Raw genomic sequence first — 20887 nt, 5'->3', positions numbered from 1 at the left:
ACCTATGAATACCAATAGGGGCAATAGATCTCTAAAAAAATACTGCGTTACGTCATTTCAGAATTACCGTAATTGCGTCATGACGCTTTACTACATGAGCGCAGTTAAATTCACGTATCTCGATAAGTAGCTAGAATAAAAATGGCGTCCACATGGAAAACATATTTAATGCTTGTGAATTTTATGGTCTTGTGTGTCCTAACCAACACCCACTCGAGACAGATAACCACGGTAGGAACCTTCATGCCATTTCAAGTACTTTTAATGCCTTTCCTTTATTACGCTGCATGCAAGCATGTTTATGGCAGCATGTAACGTTAATGCCACCAAACAGACAACAAGATATTAGACATAAATGTCGTTTGTACAGCTTCTTACACCATTGTTTACACCACATTAAAGCAAGTTTAAACAATCAGGTTAATATTTATGGTTTTTTTTACTTAAAGCAGCGGCTAGCGCCATTGAACACTTCAAAACAAGTAACGTTACTATAGGTATAATGTAAACAAACGTGTTTGTTTGATTGTCTGTTTGTGGGTTTTCACAGGAGACTGTCGTGTTAAATGTGACAGCGGTTAATGTAATTCAGACAAAATACAGCGTACAGGTAAGAAACATATGCACCTATTACCCTTCTAAAACAATAGAAACCATCGAAGAGTTTCTTATGGATTTACTGGTTATAAAGAAAATAATATTGGTTTTAGGGATGTAACGATTCACTCAGCTCACGATGCGATGCGATTCACGATTCTGATCTCACGATGCGATTTATTCACGATTTACTCACGATTTATTTTTAAAAAATGAGTTGAAACAAATTAGAAATGAACAACGTCCCTTGCATTATTTCTTAAATGCTTCACGTTTCTTTGCATAATAAAATAATGTTTTATTTCAAATAACAAAAGTAAACTGCGATTTTATAACAAATTAATAATAGAAAAAGTCTCTTTAATATAAACAAACTAATACTGTCTGTGCTTTTCTTGGATTTTTTTGCATTTAAGAAATATCAGCATCCACGTTTAGGTTTGCAGTGAAAATAGCGGCCCCTGCTGTACAAAAAATGTATTGCGATTCAGTTCAAGCCTCAACCGAATTGAATCGTCACTCATTATAACCGATTTTCAACCGGCTCACGGTGAATCGTTACATCCCTAATTGGTTTTAATGGAATCATAATGATCTCCACTGGTAACGTGTGTTGGTGGGATATTGTCTGGCAAATGGGACTCAGTAGACCACCATTAAATCCTGCTGGAAAAGGACCAAAACACACTACATAAACAATTTTGTAAGATTTAATAGTAAACAGCTGATTGTTCATAATGGTATATTTTATGGAAGCCATTTAAATAACTTCAGTTATTTTTCGCAGGGTTTATAGGCTTCATATTAGTGACCCCTGTTATTTTTTTAAATGTATTTTTCTTTTAGATGAACTTGACTGTTGGTCTCCAGGACAATGAAACATTCATCAATGGAGCTCCTATAAAACATTCAGAAGTCACAAGGATGATATGTCCTGTTCTGTTATGTAAGTATTTTTATAGACTTCACTCTTTGTATTTAATGTTTGTGAATGAAATAGTGATTGTAGAGAGTCTGTTTTCCATTCCTGATTGACAGAAGGCTGTGTTTTTTTGTAGTGGATGGTCATAATGTGAGCTCTGGGACAGCGGGTGGGATGGTAAGCAGTGAGGTGAGGCTGATGCTGAATCGCTCGTATGTTCAGAATGATGTTGGAGATCAGGTTCAGCAACTCGTCCTGAGTCAGCAGATAATCCAGCTGGAGGATCAAAAGGTAAAACCGTGTCGATTTTATCTGCTGTATCTGATTTATTTATGGAGCTAATAATAAAATCAATTGGATAGTTATGATTTTTTATTTTATTTTTTATGCTTCGTAAAATTACAGCATAACTGCAGTGGGGAAAAATTGAAACTGGATATCAACTGCTTTACATTTTGCAGGTCCATCAGGCAGACATCTCTGAGGTGGAAATCCTGTGGAACCAGACCTCTGAAGAGATCACACAGGTTATCAGTGTTTACCCTTCATCACTGAGCAAAATCTCAGGAATCCCGTTAGAGAATGACATTTTAGTAACTGATACATCTATACAAGATGAAGGTAGGTTATGTGGCATAAAATATATTTTTTGTGCTTGAGATGTGGAAAGAATGAATTATTTTCTGAAATATTTTTGCATGCACCATTAGCTGTCAAGCAAAAGGTCAACTCGAATCAATATTTCATGTCTATTGACTTGTTTTGTCTTGTACATAGTTGTGTTATATACACTAGTTATCCAGTCATTATCGCAAAATAAACCACTTTAAGATGATCGGGGATACTTCACGCTAATGACCAGCTGAATGCACTTTATCTCCTTTTTTAGTGTCCAGTTCTTGCTGATGTTTTACCATTTACAGTGAGGGAAATAAGTATTTGATCCCCTACCAACTAGCAAGAATTCTGGCTCCACAGATTGGTTATGTGCCTATATAGCACAGATTAGTCCTGTCACTTTAAGAAAGTACTCCTAAATCAGCTTGTTATGTATATAAAAGATGCCTGCCAACAGAATCTGTATCTTCCATTCAACCTCTCCAACACCATGGTCCAGACCAAATAGGTTTTAAAGGATGTCAGGGACAAGATTGTAGACCTGCACAAACCTTGAATAGGCTACAGACAGAAGCTTGGTGAGAAGGAGACAACTGTTGGTGCGATTATTTGGAAATAGAAGAATACAAAATAACTATCAAATGCCCTTGGTCTGGAGCTCCCTGCAAAATTTCCCCAATGGAGTAAAGATGATCATGAGAAAAGTTAAAGATCAGCCCAGAACTACACGGAAGAAGCTTGTTAATGATTTCAAGACAGTTGGGACCACAGTTAGCAAGCAAACCATTGGTAACACGCTATGCCACAATAGATTGAAATCCTGAAGCACCTGCAAGGTCCTCCTGCCCAAGAAGGCCCGTCTGGCTCGTCTTAAGTTTGACAATGAACATCAAAATGATTCAGAAAAGGCTTTGGCGAAAGTGCTGGCACTGCTGTGAGACCAAAATTGACTCCTGTTTTTGGAGGGAGAGAAATGCTGACTATAACCCCAAGAACACCATCCCTACAGAGAAGCACAGTGTTGGAAACATTATGTTTAGGGCTTTTTCTCTGCTACAGGTATACAGGATGACTTCACCGCATTGAGGGGCTGAGGGACTGTAAAATCTTGGACGAGAACCTCCTCCCCTTAACTAGATCACTGAAGATGGGTCGTGGATGTGCCTTTAACATGACAAAGACCCAAAACATATTGCCAAGACAACCAAAAAGTGGCTTAAGGAGAAGCACATTAAATGTCCTAGCCAGTCTCTAGACCCTAGTCCTATAGAACATCTGTGAAGGAGGCTAAAACTCCAATTTGCTGAGCGACAGCCAAGAAACCTTAAAGATTGACAGAGGAGTGGACTAAATGTATCCTGACACACGTGCAAACCTGGTGACCCACTATCAGAAATGTCTGACCTCTGTGCTTGGTGGAGAAACCCTTGTTGGCAAGCACAAAGTCACTGACTGAAATTCAAATCAATTTATAACCTTTATATAACATTTTTTCCCCTGATTTTTTTAATATTCTGTCTCTATCAGTTAAAATAAACCCACCATAAAAATGATAGACCCTTCAGTTCTTTGTAAGCAGGCGAACTTACAAAATCAGCAGGGGATCAAATAATTATTTCCCTCACTGTATGTATTCACAGGTGAAGACCAAGTGCTTAACACCACCAGCCACTATCTATATAAAAATGCTGAGACTACCCAGGAAGAGATCGCTGCTCCAGGGAAACTCCCAGAAACGCCCTTGCGGATGGACCCAGAAACCCTGTACGAGTCCAGAGAGGAAGAGGAAAGGAATTCTGATTATATCCTGCCTAAGGTTCCTCTCAGAGATTCCATGACCTCTTATAGCGTAAGTGCTGATGTACATCCGCAGCAAACAATTGCATTATACTAATGCAAGAACACTCCGTTTGGTTTGGTCTTACCTCGGTTTTGTGTTTGTTTGTGTGTGGGCAGGTGGTGTGCCAGTGGATCGAAGGGTTGAGGGATAAACTGAGGCGCTTCTGGTCGGATTCAGTCCCACTTTTCTTTTTAATCATGTGGGTGGTGGTGGTTGGTGTTGTAGGCTCTGCTGTGATTATTAAGACCCTGGATCTTCTGTTCCCCTCCTGTGAATACAGGTACAACCTGCACCAACTGTTTTTGTTTATGTTACTCAACTGAAATGATATCTGTTAATTGTTTTAAAGTTACAGCCTGCTAACTAACTGCATACTAATACAATTTTTTTTCTCTCTATAGGGGATTCTTTCATCTGAATCCAGAAACTCTAATGCCAGATGATGAAAAACAGAGGCTAATAGATAATGTGGAGATAGATGGAGAAACAACAGAAAAGCAAGTTTTGATAGAGAATTAAATGTGATGGATATGTTTTCATCAGTTTGGTTATGTGGCTTTATTTGGTTACGGATACCAATGACTTTAGTGTAGCACTTTAAAAACAAATTCTGCAACATGACCTAATCAAAGATTTCTATTTCCACATGATCAGATGTTTGTTTTTCATATTAGCCGCACTGTGCTCAAAGGAAAAGAAATGTGAAGGCAGACACATTTATTGTAATAAGCACAGCATCCAAATTTCCACCTGATTCTTTGTTAAAAACATCTTGTCTTGGGACTTATATTTTCCATTTTAGTAGAAAAGAAAGTGTTACTGACACCCATGGGGTATGACACAAACTTAAATAAAAAAAAGGCTAGTATGTGAAGCTAAAACCTCAAGAAAACTTGTTGCTGATTTTGAGCTGTCTTTTTTCTTACTTTATGTCTGTTTTTATAAGTGGCCTGTATGAAACTGCCTATATTGCTTATTTATATTGAATAGTATATGCATTTTCATTTCAGAATTTTTGCAAGTGTTAATGTTGCATTAAGCATGTATTTAGGCAATACATTTCAAGTGTGACCTGCTTTTTTCTTGTACCTGAATTGGATGATATTGTTTTTAATAGGGATAGTTCACACAAAAAATAAATTACTCAAACATAAATTGTCCCAATTCAGTATAAATTTATTTGTTTTGATGAGCACAAAGATATTTGGAAGAATGCTTGTAACCAAACAGTACTTGGCCCCCATTGACTATCAAAGTAGAAAAAATAAAATGGTAGTCAAAGGTGCCTCAGAAATTTTGTTCATGAATGTTTGTTTTACTAAAATTCTTCAAAATATCTTTCGTGTTCATCAGAACAAATAAATTATATAAAAAAAATTCTAATATGGAAGTTAAGGGTGCCTCAGAAATCACAGTTAACATTTTTCTAAATATCTTTGTATTCAACTGAACAAAGAAATGTGTACAACAACTTGAGGGTAAGCAATTCATGACAGATTTTTTTTATTCAGTTCAAGCACTAATGTAGGATTATTATAATTTGTATAGATTATACAAATTTGTTGGATATTTCCATTTCAGTTGTAGTCCCAAGTTTCATTGTAGCCCTGAATGGCAGAACTGCTGCCATTGGACTTTATAATATTATATAAGTCTTTAGTCTGCATTTCAGAAGCATGTAAATATAAGGTTTGTTTTTCATCACGGTTTGTTACATCAGTACATTCTGCACAATAAATGAGTGTCTCATCTGTCTCGTAATGAACAAGTTTATTCAGAGAATTGCCCGTACCTCATAAGAGAAGACACAATCCAGGTACATTTTAAAACATTTATTCAGGAAAATATAATCTTGTGTGTCAATCATAGCAAAGAAATGTCACGAAGAGAAAAACAGAACTGGTTCATAGTGTTTATAAAAGTCAAGTACCGTCATTAGATATTCTAATCTTGGTTTTATTCATCCAGTGCTGAAAACTTTGGCCTTGAAATCAATCACAGAATGGCACAGAAGTAACAGTAAACTTATTCACTTGCATAGCTCTTTGCCTATGTCAGTTGCATTTGGTGATGTACTTGCATGTCATTAGTTGCAGTGTGGTTCTTAAATGTACAAAGCAAGTCAACAATAGTGTATAAAGAACATACGTAAGCCATTATTGTACCAGCAACCGAAGTCCTAAGTGGATGCCCTATTGTCTGTGCAATGTATAGCAATGCTAATAAAAGCCTCGGAGATTTTTTATATGGGCACCAAAACCAGTTTTTCAGACTCTGGTAAAAGGCTTTTCATGGAAAGCATCTAAACCTCCGACCTTGGTCCTTAATAATTTCCTCTGAGAGAACATTATTTCTGTACTGAACTTTAGCTGAGACAGCTCAACCTGTTTCCAGGTAGCCATCTTGCAAAGTGTCCAGTAAATGATAAACCAAACCTACTGTTTCCATTGACCTACCAAATATGAAATACTACACTATTAAATATATACATACACACAAACTTCATTTAAGGCACAGCCTATCTGGGAATTGCTTTGGTCTAGAATGGAGATGCACTATGAAATGAATGAAACTGACCCTCAGTCCTCCAAAGTGCTGTTATTGATTGCAAACTGGAACAACAGAGATCTCTAGACTCCAGTGTGAGTGTCACGCCCCATCAGCAGGAGCCAAACTCTGTTATCCACTTCTCATATTTCTCCAAGTCAGAAGCAGATACAGATTTGGAGACTTTCTTCAGCGCCATCTCGAAATCCTCCATTGTAGTAGGCATGTGCATCTCATCTTTTGGAAAATTTCGGATCTCCTCAGGGGTCAAACCCTCAATCCGTCTTCTCATTGCCATCAGGGATGCATCTCTGTGATTATTTTGAAACAAATGTATAAACACTCATCAAGCGTAGCGTTAGTTCTGGCAGGTCACGTGAGTTCAGCTTGCATCAGCTCAGGTGCAGCTAATCAACGTTAACCAACAGTCATACAACACACACTAGACTGCGTCCTATTTAAGTTGCATTTCTTTGCTCCTTATCAGCTGCTTAATCGTGTTGCACTTAAAACCCACCTCCATCCCTATCTCCTCTTATCTGCCTGTATCTTCAGATCTTTTCATTGAATCCTGTTACGCATCAGGAACTGTTCTGGTTCCCCAGGTGGGGGGACATGTATTGCTGCGCTCCTGCTATGTCCATGCAAGGCTGCATGGACGGGCAGAGAGTTTGCCCAGAACAGTTACATTCCGCCAAACTAAAAATATGCTATCATTAAATAATTGACGACAGTGGTCCCAACAGAATTAAAAAGACTCAAAAACTCGTAATGAAAATAATTTCATATTAAAATAATTTTCTGGATACTCTTACAGCCTGCTGCCATACGAGCTTTCATAAGTGCATACTAAAACATAATGAAAGAATGGCATCATGGGTACTTGACAGCTGTACCTGCATAAAATGGTGATGTCAGCACCAGAGTATCCCTCCATCTGCTCAGCGATCCTGTCCATGTCAACATCATTGGCCAGCTCCAGCTCTTTCAGATTGATCTTGAGTAACTCCACCCTGCCTTTACCTACACATTGCATTGCATACAAATACATCTCTGAGCACCCACATAAGGATAAATGATTTTTAAATATATCCATTATGCAAGTCTATTAAATTATGTATGATGTACAACATAATACAATATGAGCCACTTGTGAATTCTGGATATTCTGAGTACCTGACGGCAACGGGATGTAAATTCTTTTTTCTAATCGACGTCTCAGAGCTTCGTCAATGTCCCAAGGGAAGTTGGTGGCTGCTAGAACCATAACCATTTTTGAAGGGTCATTTTCAGACATTCCACCAACACCTGGATAACACAAGCGATGAACATATTGAAAAATCAAATAAACTTATTGTTTAATTTCAATGTTGTAATAAAAATATTCCAATCAATATCCTATTGTCAAAAACGAATGTAGCTATCATCTAAAGCAGTGTGCGTGTGTATGATAAACAGCAGTACCATCCATCTGGACGAGCAGTTCAGCTTTGACGCGTCTGCTGGCTTCATGTTCCTCTGACGTTCCTCTACGGCTACATATGGAGTCTATCTCATCAATAAAGATTGTAGTGGGGGCATAAAATCTTGCCTGTGAGCACATGCCAACAAAAACACATATTAAATGATTGCATGTATTAATGAGGACATCCGTGAGCATGTGTGCTTATGCTCTACAGGAAGTGAATTTTCCCTGTGCATGTGATTTTACCATTTCAAACAGTAGCCGTACAAGTTTTTCAGATTCTCCTCTATATTTGGAGGTGAGGGTGGAGGAAGAGACGTTAAAAAAAGTAGTCCGGCACTCTGTGGCAACAGCTTTGGCCAGTAATGTCTTTCCCGTGCCTGGTGGACCCACCATCAACACTCCCTAAAAAAGAAAAGAAAATGGTAATGTAAAAATGTACATATTATTGCACAGAATTTAAAAGATTACATTTGTTGTATTCTTTTTTTACTGAGGTAATCTCATCGAAACTAGTTCTGTAACCAAACCATAAATATTTTTCATTATTTTTATATGACCACCTTCTATCTCCACATCAAAGTCAAGTGACATCTAGGAAAACTTTTAACTGACGACAGCTTTTTCCATTTCATGTAAAGCGTACTGTTAATCATTGATATTTAAAAACTTTGTGATGGGCTTTTTGAAATCCATTTGCATGGTCAACAACTCCACATACATATAATTGTATCTGAACTCCTGAGGTGTATTTGTATGCATTCTATACAATACCTTCCATGGGCGCCTTATTCCTTTAAAGAACTCGGGCATCCACATGGGCAGAACCACAGCTTCTTTTATAAGCTTCTTTGCTTCCTCCAGATCAGCAATACCATCCCTTTAAAAACAATTACATGATAGCACCGTTTCAGATGATCTTGCTAATATACATGCAAGAATAAAATATTAGGTAAAAGATGTCCTAGTACACTTGTGGAGGGAAATTACAGTCACAGGAAAGTGAGAGAAGAATATACAGTATGAACAGACCATGTGACATTGGGGTTTTGGGAGATGATATCCCTCTCCAGAGAATCAATCAAATCTTTATCTTCTCCTCCTCTGTCGAACCTCTTCACCTCTGTCTCCACACCATCCGCTTTGTTCTATAAAATATGAGGTCAGAGAGTTAGTCATGTCATCATTTTATTTATTTGCTAAATGTTTGTTTAAGCTATACACACATGTAAACAGATTACGTGCTGCTTATTCTACATTTGTTTAGAGCTGTACAATGATTAGTCATAACTAATTGTTTCCAGAATAAAAGTTGTCGTTTACATAATATATATGTGTGTGTACTTTGTATAATTATGTATATATACTTTATATAAAATACACACACACAAGCATGTATAATTTTAAGATTTTTTAAAAAATATATTAAATATTTATATATAATATAAATTATATATAAATATAAAAATGTATATACACATGTAAATATTTCTTAAATATACAGTATGCGTGAGTGTGTATTTAATATATTCATAATTATTATACACCGTACACACACATATATTATGTAAACAAAAACATTTATTCTGCAAACGATTAGTCGCGACTAATCGTTGTGCAGCCCTATATTGGTTTGAAATATTTATTTTTAAAGTGCATTTATCAGCAAGATCTCATGTGGTCAAAGACTATATTTCCATGGTAAACAGAAAGAGCGCAATAAACCGGTAGTACAGGTTTGTAATGTTAACACAGCGAAAGGTTTTTAAGTTTTAAGTAAATATTGTGTCTATATTGGAGGGCATTGAGACAATACACATTGTCCAAGCAGTAGACAGAAAATGGATCCAGTGTATGTGAAAGCTCATATAACACTGACATCTAGCAGCCAGCTGTCCTCACCTTTTCATCTTTCGGCTTTGATGCACTCTCTTTCTTTTCTTTGCTTTTCTGAGGTTTCCCCTTGTCACCGTTGGCAACGCGCGGCGACGGCCGCTGCTGGCCACGGAGCCCGACGCTCAACCTGTTACCGTGGCTTTTACCTTCTTTATACGGTCCAGACGATTTCCGTACGACGCATGGAGAAGATCTGTTTGTCACACATAAACACAGTATATAGTGGGATTGTGGTGATTTTGGAGAGTGGCACCTTAAGAACTATTTTGAGCTTGCCAAATGGAATAAAGTCTGTAATTAAACTGGCTGTAATCCCTCATTCAAATGTAACGTTATAATCACATTATGGTTTATATAACAGGCTCAAGGGACTTGAGAAAACTCTATCCATTCTGATCCTAATCTAATTCACATGATATAAATACTAAAGGGGCTGCTAAAGACCCCGTTCCCACACAATGAGGTCATTCCTATGACTTACATGACTAAAATAACAAAAATAACTATAAAACATTTTTAAGAACCTTTTATAATATACAGTATATGCCTGTACAACACAATTTTATAATTATTTTGACATTATTTATTCGTTCTTAGTAACCTGTTAAAAGGAAACAACCCCCGATTCTCTACAACATGCTACTTTATGTACACCAAATTTCTTTTTTAACATGTTATTTAAAAACTCTGCTTTGCTGAGCAGACAATATGTAAACACGGTTCATTGTAGAAAGGAAAAGAGCTTGGGAGAACATGTGTGTAGCAGTTTTGACAAAAACAAGACAAATGCATTTGCGGACTACATACCTGTGTTCCACATGGACAGGCATAATATCATTCTCCTGGCTGAAACTGCTTGGTTTGGATGGAGTTGACTCCTGATGCTGGAAACTACCAAGTGTGGTCATGATCTCCCGAACCTGCTTTGTTTCTTCATTAATCTCTTGCCAAACCTAGATGCACAAACACAGCCAACACGTAAACATGCCATTGTGTGTCAGATGTTTTGCAATGCAGGCCTGGTAGTGTACAGTGTCCAGTAGATGAAACTCTAACCTGTTGCCATTTCTGCTGTAGAGAGGAGTCTCTCACGGAGTACTGGTACTTTTTAATCTGTTCCAGGACCCCCTGATAACAGACCACTGCTGAGTTGTAGTTTCCTAGTAGGGCGTATTCTCTAGCCAGCTTAACGTTCTCATTGATCTCCCCCAAACTCATGCTGTAAGAGTTCACATAAACGCATTTATTTAAAGACATATGCAGATAAACGTACACGCCCTGGATGTTTAGATCAGTGGTTCTCAAACTGGGGGCCCCCAAAATGGATCCAGGGGGCCACAGATTTTGTGGCATTTTATGAAATATAGAAATTTATCATAGATTTTATGCAATCAAACATCAGAAAAATGACACCACAAACCAAACGAATTGAGGTTCCAGCATTGTATAACTGAATGTTTTTGGTTTAATTAAAATTCTAAGTTTAAGATTATACGTCTTTATATGGGGGGCCGCAAAGCCATGCACTTAACACAAGGGGGGCCTTACAACGAAAAAGTTTGAGAACCACTGGTTTAGATATTATGATCGCCATTTACAGTAACTTACCATTGATATGAAAACAAACACTAGAAAGAGTTGATCGAACGAACAACTCAATGAAAAGCTACTAACACCTATCAGTTAATAACCCACTAAGTTAGCTAATTACAAAATCACAAAAACATGGAAGACAATTCTTAAATAGACCTAATCAACGTCAGTTTAATATTTAACATTCATTATTAAAGAGACAAAACTGGTATGATTATAGCGGTTGTGTAGTTATCAAGTTCAGGTGTTAAAAACCATAACGTTAGATACAAGATTTTAGTTAAAACTGGAAAGAGTTGAAATGTAACTTTACAAACCTGTTAGTAGTCAGACTCACGTTGTTAAAATATCCTGATTGTGGTTTGCCAAGGAAAGTCACTTTTCAAAATGACTGGGGATCAAAAGTCAAAACCCATGATTGTGATGCTGTGGATCACAACTAAAATAACTTTAGACGCATAACGTTACGCAGATCAAAAGTTCACTTGTTTAGGAAAGGCACCGAGTGTGAAGGCGGAAGCAAACGTGTTACCCGCGCATACATTTTATTTTTTAACATAAAAGTCTTTTTACAAGGCAGACCATTGTTATGGCGTGATATAACGCTCAAATTTCATAAAACACATTCTTAAATGTTGCACGTATTAATTATTGAGTATTTTTGGCTATTTTGTCTTTTATTCTGTGCTTAAAGCTTTGTAAAGGATTACGAACTTTTTCAAAAACGTACGTCACTATAACAAGATGTTCTTTTCAAAATAAAAGCCTTTATCCAGTAGACGTCCTCTACAAAACAAAAATCAGACGATAATGATAACATGTCCAAAGGTTTATTGTTATTTGCACGGTTATGAACAATTATCAATTTAATTAACCAAGATGATGACAATACCGATGGATAGCAGATGTCTGCTGGATTTGGACGGTATGTACATGACAACATATTTCATGTCTTGATGCTTCCTTCTTGGACACTGAATGCAGACTGACCAAAGAAATGTGAAACGTGCAAAATGTTACTGAACCAAAAAACTTGTGTAGAACTAGATATGTCTGGTAAACAGATGCAGTTATTGAATTGACTTTACATGTAAGGTCTGTTACAGTGTCAACTGAAATCACAGAAATGTTTGAAAATTCTTCAAAAAGCTTTCTTCACTGGCAGCAGTTGTGCTTAAGGGTGTGTATAGAAGAAATAACAACTGAAGGTCCAGTAGTCATAATCCTTCAAAATGTACAAAGCAAATGATGAGTCAGGATCAAAGTTGATCAGTTTTCATTGAGAATTGTAGAGATGGGTATGTGGGATTTTATACTGTAAAGGCACATTTTTGTGTATCTGGAGAGACTATTAGTGACATGCAGTTAGACGTCTTTTTGCACATATTATCAAAACAACCTTGGCAGTACCATATGAACTGAATTCACATTTACAAAGTAGAAGAACATAGAACTAGAGAGGATGGCGAATACTGTTGGACATCTTCAGTCAACATTCACTCAGTTCAACGGAAGTTTTTCCTTATTTGCTTGTATTGAAGAAAAAAGAAAAGACATGCAAAGTAAACTGATGGTAATGAGAGAAATCGATTCCTACTCATTGTGGTGATTGACAAGAGAAACCACTTCAATCCAAAAACAATAAAATAATAATAAAACGAAGAAAAAAGGCACATATACAGCAGCCTCTGTCTGTGTGTGTGTGTGTGTGTGTGTGTGTGTGTGTTCATGTTTGGGAGGTCTAGCAGCAGAACTTCTGTCGTACAGTTGTTTTCCGGCCCCTTCAGAATGGCTTCAGTGTGGTCTATTATTGGTCTGTAGCGGTCACAAGCTCGAACCACTGTCTCAACGCATCGCTGAGCGTCTCTGGCAGAGCGTTCACATTTCTCAAGATCATGTAGAAGGGAAAGGGAAATTCCTCCATGTAAGACCGGATTTCTGGAAGCTCACCCGGTCCCTTAAATATGGGCACTTTGATATCCAATATCGAATCCTGGCATGGAGAAATGAATGTAAGAGTATTATAACAGCAAGACAAATAGCTATTTGACTAAAAGCACAGATTTAGATATCATAAAGCATAAAAAAAATACATATATGTTTTAACTATAGCTAAACTGCACACATTAAACATAAAAACAAAACATATTTCTTACCCTAGAGTTAGGGTTGTCCAGCACTACAAATATCACAAAGATGTTTGCACTCCGAGCGGCCTGAACGGCAGCTGCGACTCTCTCTTTCCCCTCCAAAAACAAACCCCTGCCATCAGAAACTATCAGCAATAACTGAGACGTCTCTGTACATAGAGAGAGACATGGAGAAATAAAGATCAATAATGCTAGATCGTTTTATAACACAGGGACAGGTTACTTCTTTGACATCAGTATAATAAATGTGAAGTAATAAAGTGTTTTACCAGTGTTTGTCGAGCCAGGGTTGTGCTCTCTGGCTGCCACAAACATATTTGTTGAAGTCTCTAAAAACTAAAGATAAGGATTGTTAATTGTTTGGAACTTACTGTCATAAAACCTCACTGTTCGCTGTTATGAAATATCAAATCTGGAGTATGAAGAAAATATATAGAGAAATGTTTTACTTGAGCTATTCTGGTCTTCTTCTGCTGGAACTGACAGAGCTGCAGTATTTTTGCTCCACTTTGATCGTTGAACTGTTGCTGGAAGGGATGGAGAAGCTGGACGCTCTCTCCAAAGCTACAACAAGTGAAATAAAGATGAATAATGATTTGAATGAATCAACCTGCCATTTAAATAAGCTCTTCAGCCAAACTTAAAATCTTCACAACATTTTAGCCATAAAAAGTACATTTACAATAAATTATATAGGACTAAACTCACCTGCACACAGAAACTTGGCCCACCTCTAGCAGAGTCAGAGCATTTACTATAACAGAGACGGACTCAAACGCCAGCTACAGAACACAAGTAAACCAAATAGAAACAAACATCAAACTCAACTTTTATAACACTAGGAGATTTTCCCTTTTTTAGCGAATTCAGCAAGACATTTACTGTACCTGCTTTGTGTGGTTGTCCACCATGCTGGACGAGTCATCCACGGCCAGACAGATCTGATAGTTTCTCTTGCTTGGTTTTGTTCTTCTCAGCCAGATCTTATCCTTGCGGAACTGACTGGCGATGTACGGAATGACCTTGCGCATGTTCAACCGTTTACCCGTGCGGAAGTCTCCCCTGTTCGGGTTGTCAAACACATAGCAATAATGCTGTAAAATCTCAAGGAGAACTTTATTTATTTCTAATAACCAGCAATTGATAAATCTGAAAATAGTCTCTAGTGACTTAAATCGAGGTTGGATGAGAGGGCAGAAAGACCCACTTCAGTTTGGCGGCCTGCGTGGGCTCCAGGATGAGCCTCAGCTGTTCACAGAGCTGCTGGGACAGAGGAGACGTCAAGGCCTGATACTGATGCCACATTGCTGCTGCAGCGCTCTCCTGAAGGAGGAACAACGGGAGCATCATCACAAACTGAAGACACGAGAACCTGAAGCCTTAAATGTGAGGAAATTCAGCTGTCATGTGTCTGCTGTTATGACATCACCTCTTCCTGTGATCCCGAAGTCTGTCTCTGCCACGCCTCTAACTGGAGCTCCATCTCTCTTCTCAGCTCTTCTGGGTTCTTCAATGGCTCCTGGTGTAATAGACAAAAACTCTGTACAATCGTTTTTTAAGTGATTTATTCATAATTGGTGTCAACTATTTGATGTTTTACATCTTTCTGACATATTTTTTGGAGTGTGAATACCCTTTGCGTGTCCATTAGTAGTTCAGGTACAGTGTGGATGGTGGACTCAGTGCTGCTCTCTTTCAGCTCCTCTTCATCACGGCTCCTCTGCGTCTCAGGCTTCTCCTCCTGTTCCTCATTAGCCGGATTCTGTGCCTCCATGTCTCCACACTCCAAACCTGAGTATTAGCACAAGTACAATGTTATAATAGTGAACAATTATTTTGTATATTGCTTTTAGATAGTTTTTAAAAGCTACTCTGTATTGTAAACAGTTAAACTACATTCACACTATTAAAAACGACACGTTCCCAGACACACTATATTTGTGTTGTTGAATGTGTGTACTGCACCTTTTTTGGAAGCATGATTGTCATCTAGTTTCTCTGGCTTGAGCTCCTGGGCTTCAACTGCTTGCAGGTCCTTCTCTTCCTCCATTTCCATAGCAATGTCGTCATCCTCCTCCTCCTCTACTTCCTGTTTCATGCCAGTTGGCTTCTGCTGCTCCGCACTGGCAGCATCTGTAAAAAAATATAAAAATCAAAGAATGTGACTCAAGGATGACTATAAGAACTAGGGCGTGTTGCAGATCAGACTCGATCCTGTATCGTCCACATAAGCACCACAGCTTGATGTGCCTAAAGCACCTCAACCCGGAAATCATTTCTGGAACGGCACTCTTTTAATGTTTATAAATAATTTTAATGCTTAAATGTTGCTGAATCATTAGTTACATTTATGTTTTAATGTTACTACATGATTTTATTGCTACTAAATCCAGACGTTGAAGTAGAAAATATAATAAATCTGAGATGTTCGGAATGTAGCCTAACTGCCAAAGCTCTGGCGAAAATAATCATTTGTGTGTATTTTAAACAGCAGAAAGTGATAAAACAAGAGAGACTGAAAATACACAATAATTGAATAAAGTCCTTACCATATGTTTGTGCGTCAAACTGTTCCTCTCCCTGTTTAACATGCTCATATAAGTCTGACTCCTGTTGTGTGTCAGCCTGAGTCTGCTCCTTCGCTCTCTCCTCTCTGTTCTCAACGGTACGCAAACGCTTATTCACACGCTCGCTGTAATCGCCCATCGAGCGCTCATTATCAGCCTGACCAGGTTTACGCTTAAAACTCTGGGGACAAAAGAAACATCAGAATGATTGAAGAAACAACAAAATTTTTATTTAAAAACGGTTATACTTTATGCTTTTTAAGTGCGTTTTAAATGCACTGCTCTCTGCAAAAAGTCACGATTAAATAAAGGTGCGAATAATCTTCATGTTTAATAGTCTGTTCTAACCCACCTGTGTGTTTTCCTGCCTTTGTTTTTGTGAACTCATCCTGGCCATCAGCTTGGAGTCGTGTCCCTCTGACTGACTGGCATCAGCCACCCCACTGCCGTGCTCCTGTGGACACATTCACACCCAGAAAAAAGGTTAAGTATATATATAATCAATGTATGTGTCCATTAGGGTTCAAACACCATATCAACAAGACACTAAATGTAATATAACTTGTTTATTTTATTTATTACTTGTAACGTTCTATGGGTTTGGAGATGTTTACCTCTTTGGCCTGGTCTTTTTCTGAAGCGGCTCCAGCCAGCTCTACTGCATTATCACTCTGAATGTTCTCCTCTCCCGTCTGCCCGTCGGACGCATGTTCCTTCCTCTCTGCGGACTCAATCTGAGCATCATCACCCTCGCCACCCTCTTCCTCCTCCTGCTGAGATATAATTCAGAACTAAATCTTTTCCTCAACATGTCTTTTTGTATTTACTTGTCGTTTCAAATCAATCAAATCTCTGTATAACAACTTGAGCTTACAAACTGGTGAACACACCTTTGGTTCCTGGCCTTGATCTGCTGGTATGGATCTGTCCTCGTCTCGCCCTTCTTCCTGTCCTTTATTTTTTTCCTCCTCATTCTCCTCTTCCTCATTCTCTCCTCTCTCGTCGGTTTCAGAGTTTTGGTCTTGTGATTTTTCTCCGCCTTCTTCCTCATCTGGTTGCTCCTCCTCTCCGTGTTCTTCCGTCTGACCGTCTTGTTCCTCATCCTTCATTTCTTCTCCAGGTTCATCTGATCCATCTTTCTCTTCTCCTGTTTTCTCATCCACCTCCATGGGTTTGTCATCAATGTCAAATGGATTGTCCTCTGAAACAAGACAATGTCCTCGACATATGAACAATAACAGAATCTACTGACCAATTCTATTGGCCAATCAGAATCCAGGACCATATCTATCTTTTACATTTAGAAGTAGTTATTGGTATTTATATTTATAAATCTTACGGCTTCATTACAGTTGTCTAAACACAAAAACGCATTCATTCACAGAAAACGTATGAAGATGAAGATTTTCAAGATGTAAAAGACATACCATTACCATCACCATCACCGTCCTCTTCATCTTTGTCATCTTCATCGAGGTTGAGCTCATCTCCCAGGTCCATGGCTTCGGGCTCTGCCTTCTTCTCCTGCTTACCGTGGTACGGGTCTACTTCATTCTCATCAAATTCCCGCTACAATTAAACCCATACACCCTGTTTAAGACTTCCACTTCTTTAAGTACGTCTTTTGTAGGAAATAATTAAAAGAACCGACCTCGTCTAGCTGTTCATGGATTTTCTCTTTCTCTTCTTCATCTTTTGGTTGATCTTTGTCCTGGTTCTTCTTATCCTTTGAATCTCCAGCATCTGTGTTGTCGTCCTTTGCAACCAGCTCAGACTCTCCCTGTAAAATCCATTTGACACTAAGTCCTCTAAATTACTGTAGCCGAATTAAAAAAATCATCATGAATCCATTTAGTACCTGATCCATCCCTGCACCAGACTCTTCTTCTTTATCACTGCCAACATCGTCTTCATCATCATCTCCCCACATTCTCTCATCCAGAGTATCCCCCTGACCATCACCCAAATCTCCCATCTTCTTATCCAGCTCTTCATCCTCCTCCTTATCAGAGTCTTCCTCATCCTCTCCTAAACATGATACAAGAGATTAATGTTACTGATTTCTATAAATTGTAGTTTGTTTCTGCTTAAACACGTGTAAGCTCTATTACCTGGCTCCTGGTCCACGCCGTCATGCATTTTTCCATCAAAGTCTTCAGACATCTCAATGGCATTATCTTCCTCTTCAATATCACGTTGGTCCTGCTCCTCCTCCTTCTTGTCCTGACCCTCCTGGAAGGTGTCTTCAACCTGGACAAGGCGACGAGACCATAAAATGCTTCATTACCAATTTTGATTTTAAACAACACCGGTTCAGATTTAGTAGAAAACAGGATTCAGTTCGATACCAGCTCATCATTTTATTCACTGGCAATTTATAATTTAGTTTAAAACCAGGTCAGAGATCAATATAATTCCAGATGAGATTACGTTTAATGCTAGTTGAGATGGTTTTTGAACAGTGGTTTAGATGCCAACTCGCCTGTTCCTCATTCTCAATCTTGTCACTGACGTCTTTTACTCCTTCTCCCTCTCCTATTCCTCCATCCTCATAGTCATGAAACTCTGTCGCTCCTTCGCCATCTCCTCCCATCAACTCTTGGGGCAGACAGAACCCCTGCAATGAAAGACAAAAAAATTACTTCAGATAGCAAATGACACTTTATGAATCAGAAGTCACCATGGAATCAAAATGTGCAATTTTCATGTAATATTTCAGTGTTTATTATTAGCGATTTATGTGTGTGTCATTACTTTTTTCATGTGCCTTAGAATCTCAAATCTTTTCTTATTCAAGAAGCTGTTACACTCAGATATGCACAATGCCAACCTTAAATGTGAATGAGAAGACGATGACATACCTTCTGTGCGAGTTCAGTGAAGATGTTCGCGAGAACAGACACCAGTTTGCCTGTGGCACGGTGAGCCCCCATTACGACCGCCAGATAATAGCGCACCAGCTCCGAGTACACACACAACATGGGTTCCAGGCGTACTAAAGCACTACAGGCCTCTCTTAGTTCCTGCATAAACAAACAAACATTTCAATTATGAGTAATTATATGGGTTGGGTCTATAGAGGGCTGTATGTTATGTGACTGACCTGTAGTTGATGGGGTTGACATGCATCCCTGTGTGATCGAAGTCTCTGCAGCAGCTCTGTTAAGACCCCGTTGACCTCGGGTAGTGAGAGGCAGGACACATCTCCGCTCAGGTCCTCTTCCAGTAATCTGCTCAAGTGTCCTGGTTTCAAGAGCTCCTCTAATATCTCGGAGTCACTCTCTACAGAAACACACAGAATCAACACATTTACTCAGTGCTGTCCTGAACATAGTTAAACGGGCCAAGTGTGGGGGTTTTGAGTGCATCTCACCTCTCCTGCTTTCTGACTGTTTGTCCTCTTGATCTTCTCTCTCCTTCCTCTTAACCAGATTCTGAACCGCACACAGAACCACATTTATCGCTTTCTCCAGCCGCTCGGAGAACTCGACCGAAAATGGATGGGAACGGGCTGTATGTGGAAATAGAAATTAGAAGGTGAAAATGTAAATCTATATCAACATAGACTTACCTCATACCTCATCTGAACATCTTTTGTTTGGCGTGCTTACATTTTTGTGACTGTCTGATAGACAGCAGGTGAGTTTTCCAGGTGGTGAACTCTGTGAGGCAGGTCTCCACCCCGGTCCTCGCGGCCTGGAGACCATGCGTCAGGGCGGGCTGGGTATGGCTGACCGGGACCGCGTCGGGAATAAAGAGCTGTTCGAGGGCTGGCATCTGGCCCACCACAGCACCCAGCCGGTCCAGAGACAAACAGCAAAGTGTGAAGTGATCCCTGCGTGGAGGGGAAAGAAGACATAGAGGTAGAATCATGGTTAACACCTAAAAAAAATGAAAGACAGATGGATTTTAACAGTAACAAAATAGGACATTTGTATATAATCCAATGAACATCAGTTTGTAGGCCGAACTAAAAAACACAACAGGGTTCCTTTTTAATTTCCAGGGGATTATTAGAATAAATGGTTTTCAATTTATAAGTAAAAAATATGATTTAAGGTGCCACACTTATTTTTTATTTTTATTTATATATCAATATGAATACATATGTTATTATGATATATTTTAATAATTCTATTTTTTTTATTATTTATACTTTTTAAAAATATATACATATTTTATACTTATTATATTTGGACAACAAACTGAACATCTATGACTCACCAGCTATGTATGACTCTTTCTGCAGACTCCTGTGCTAATCCATTCAGCGTCTCTTTCAGATCTTTCACCTCCTTCATAAGGTTCTCCACTTTCTGCTCCACCTCCTTCCAAGCCTGCTCTCCTCTCCTCATCAAACACGCCTGTGGCTGGATGTGAGGGGCCAGGGGAGAAGGGTGGCTCAGGGTGGCTTGACCCTGCACAACCTCCCCCTCCCTGGCCTGTGTGGCAGGTGCAGAAGAGCCTTCGGGACAACACTGGAGAATCCAAGAGAGCTGCTGCAGAGCAACAGAACACTGCAGGGCTAAAGACTGAGCTCTGCTGATCCACTGGTGGAGAGGGTCCTGAGGAGGGAGACCACTGGTGTCGTCTTCAGAGCCAGACGTGTGGATGCTCTGGACACTGTCTATCAGCTTCCTGTAGTTTAGACAGAAGAATCAAAAGACATTAGAGTTTCACTTTATACAAGCT

The 20887-nt window shown here is 38.8% G+C and overlaps 3 protein-coding genes across 5 annotated transcripts in view; 1 reads left to right on the top strand and 2 right to left on the bottom strand.

Moving 5' to 3' along the window:
- The first annotated feature begins 89 nt into the window (after window positions 1-89).
- Window positions 90-5728, top strand: ginm1 (glycoprotein integral membrane 1). Its single transcript, XM_057352630.1, has 8 exons — window positions 90-231; window positions 551-610; window positions 1444-1543; window positions 1656-1810; window positions 1981-2140; window positions 3778-3986; window positions 4094-4257; window positions 4379-5728. Exons 1-8 carry the CDS (start codon window positions 142-144, stop codon window positions 4494-4496), a joined length of 1056 nt encoding a protein of 351 aa, XP_057208613.1. The 5' UTR covers window positions 90-141; the 3' UTR covers window positions 4497-5728.
- A 107-nt stretch (window positions 5729-5835) lies between these two features.
- katna1 (katanin p60 (ATPase containing) subunit A 1) lies at window positions 5836-12022 on the bottom strand. Of its 2 annotated transcripts, none has more exons than XM_057352628.1 (11): window positions 11796-12022; window positions 10942-11104; window positions 10693-10838; window positions 9892-10078; window positions 9022-9137; window positions 8764-8869; window positions 8236-8394; window positions 7989-8115; window positions 7701-7832; window positions 7421-7547; window positions 5836-6835 (listed from the first exon to the last, which is right to left on the bottom strand). In XM_057352628.1, exons 2-11 carry the CDS (start codon window positions 11101-11103, stop codon window positions 6637-6639), a joined length of 1461 nt encoding a protein of 486 aa, XP_057208611.1. In that variant the 5' UTR covers window position 11104; window positions 11796-12022; the 3' UTR covers window positions 5836-6636. The 2 variants fall into 2 exon arrangements, with proteins under 2 accessions (XP_057208611.1, XP_057208612.1); XM_057352629.1 differs by having other exon boundaries at window positions 11816-12022.
- A 249-nt stretch (window positions 12023-12271) lies between these two features.
- The window catches only part of mdn1 (midasin AAA ATPase 1), a 43951-nt gene continuing 35335 nt past the window's right edge, over window positions 12272-20887 (bottom strand). The window contains exons 77-100 of one of the 2 annotated variants that reach the window (XM_057352372.1): window positions 20420-20833; window positions 19807-20030; window positions 19569-19706; window positions 19299-19477; window positions 19057-19218; window positions 18678-18812; window positions 18307-18445; window positions 18054-18223; window positions 17847-17975; window positions 17623-17764; window positions 17086-17396; window positions 16810-16968; window positions 16548-16649; window positions 16178-16376; window positions 15594-15761; window positions 15262-15419; window positions 15058-15147; window positions 14836-14951; window positions 14516-14690; window positions 14337-14410; window positions 14078-14192; window positions 13898-13964; window positions 13635-13777; window positions 12272-13471 (exon numbers count right to left, since the gene is read on the bottom strand). In XM_057352372.1, the coding sequence (XP_057208355.1) occupies window positions 13286-13471; window positions 13635-13777; window positions 13898-13964; window positions 14078-14192; window positions 14337-14410; window positions 14516-14690; window positions 14836-14951; window positions 15058-15147; window positions 15262-15419; window positions 15594-15761; window positions 16178-16376; window positions 16548-16649; window positions 16810-16968; window positions 17086-17396; window positions 17623-17764; window positions 17847-17975; window positions 18054-18223; window positions 18307-18445; window positions 18678-18812; window positions 19057-19218; window positions 19299-19477; window positions 19569-19706; window positions 19807-20030; window positions 20420-20833 (3895 nt within the window). In that variant the 3' untranslated portion in view covers window positions 12272-13285. The remainder of the gene's footprint in view (window positions 13472-13634; window positions 13778-13897; window positions 13965-14077; window positions 14193-14336; window positions 14411-14515; window positions 14691-14835; window positions 14952-15057; window positions 15148-15261; window positions 15420-15593; window positions 15762-16177; window positions 16377-16547; window positions 16650-16809; window positions 16969-17085; window positions 17397-17622; window positions 17765-17846; window positions 17976-18053; window positions 18224-18306; window positions 18446-18677; window positions 18813-19056; window positions 19219-19298; window positions 19478-19568; window positions 19707-19806; window positions 20031-20419; window positions 20834-20887) is intronic. The other variant, XM_057352373.1, reaches the window with a different exon arrangement.

This window comes from Triplophysa rosa, linkage group LG15 (assembly GCF_024868665.1).
Source record: "Triplophysa rosa linkage group LG15, Trosa_1v2, whole genome shotgun sequence".
NCBI lineage: Eukaryota > Metazoa > Chordata > Actinopteri > Cypriniformes > Nemacheilidae > Triplophysa > Triplophysa rosa.
Note: the sequence above shows the minus strand (reverse complement) of the source record. Positions and strands in the feature narration are given on the sequence as shown.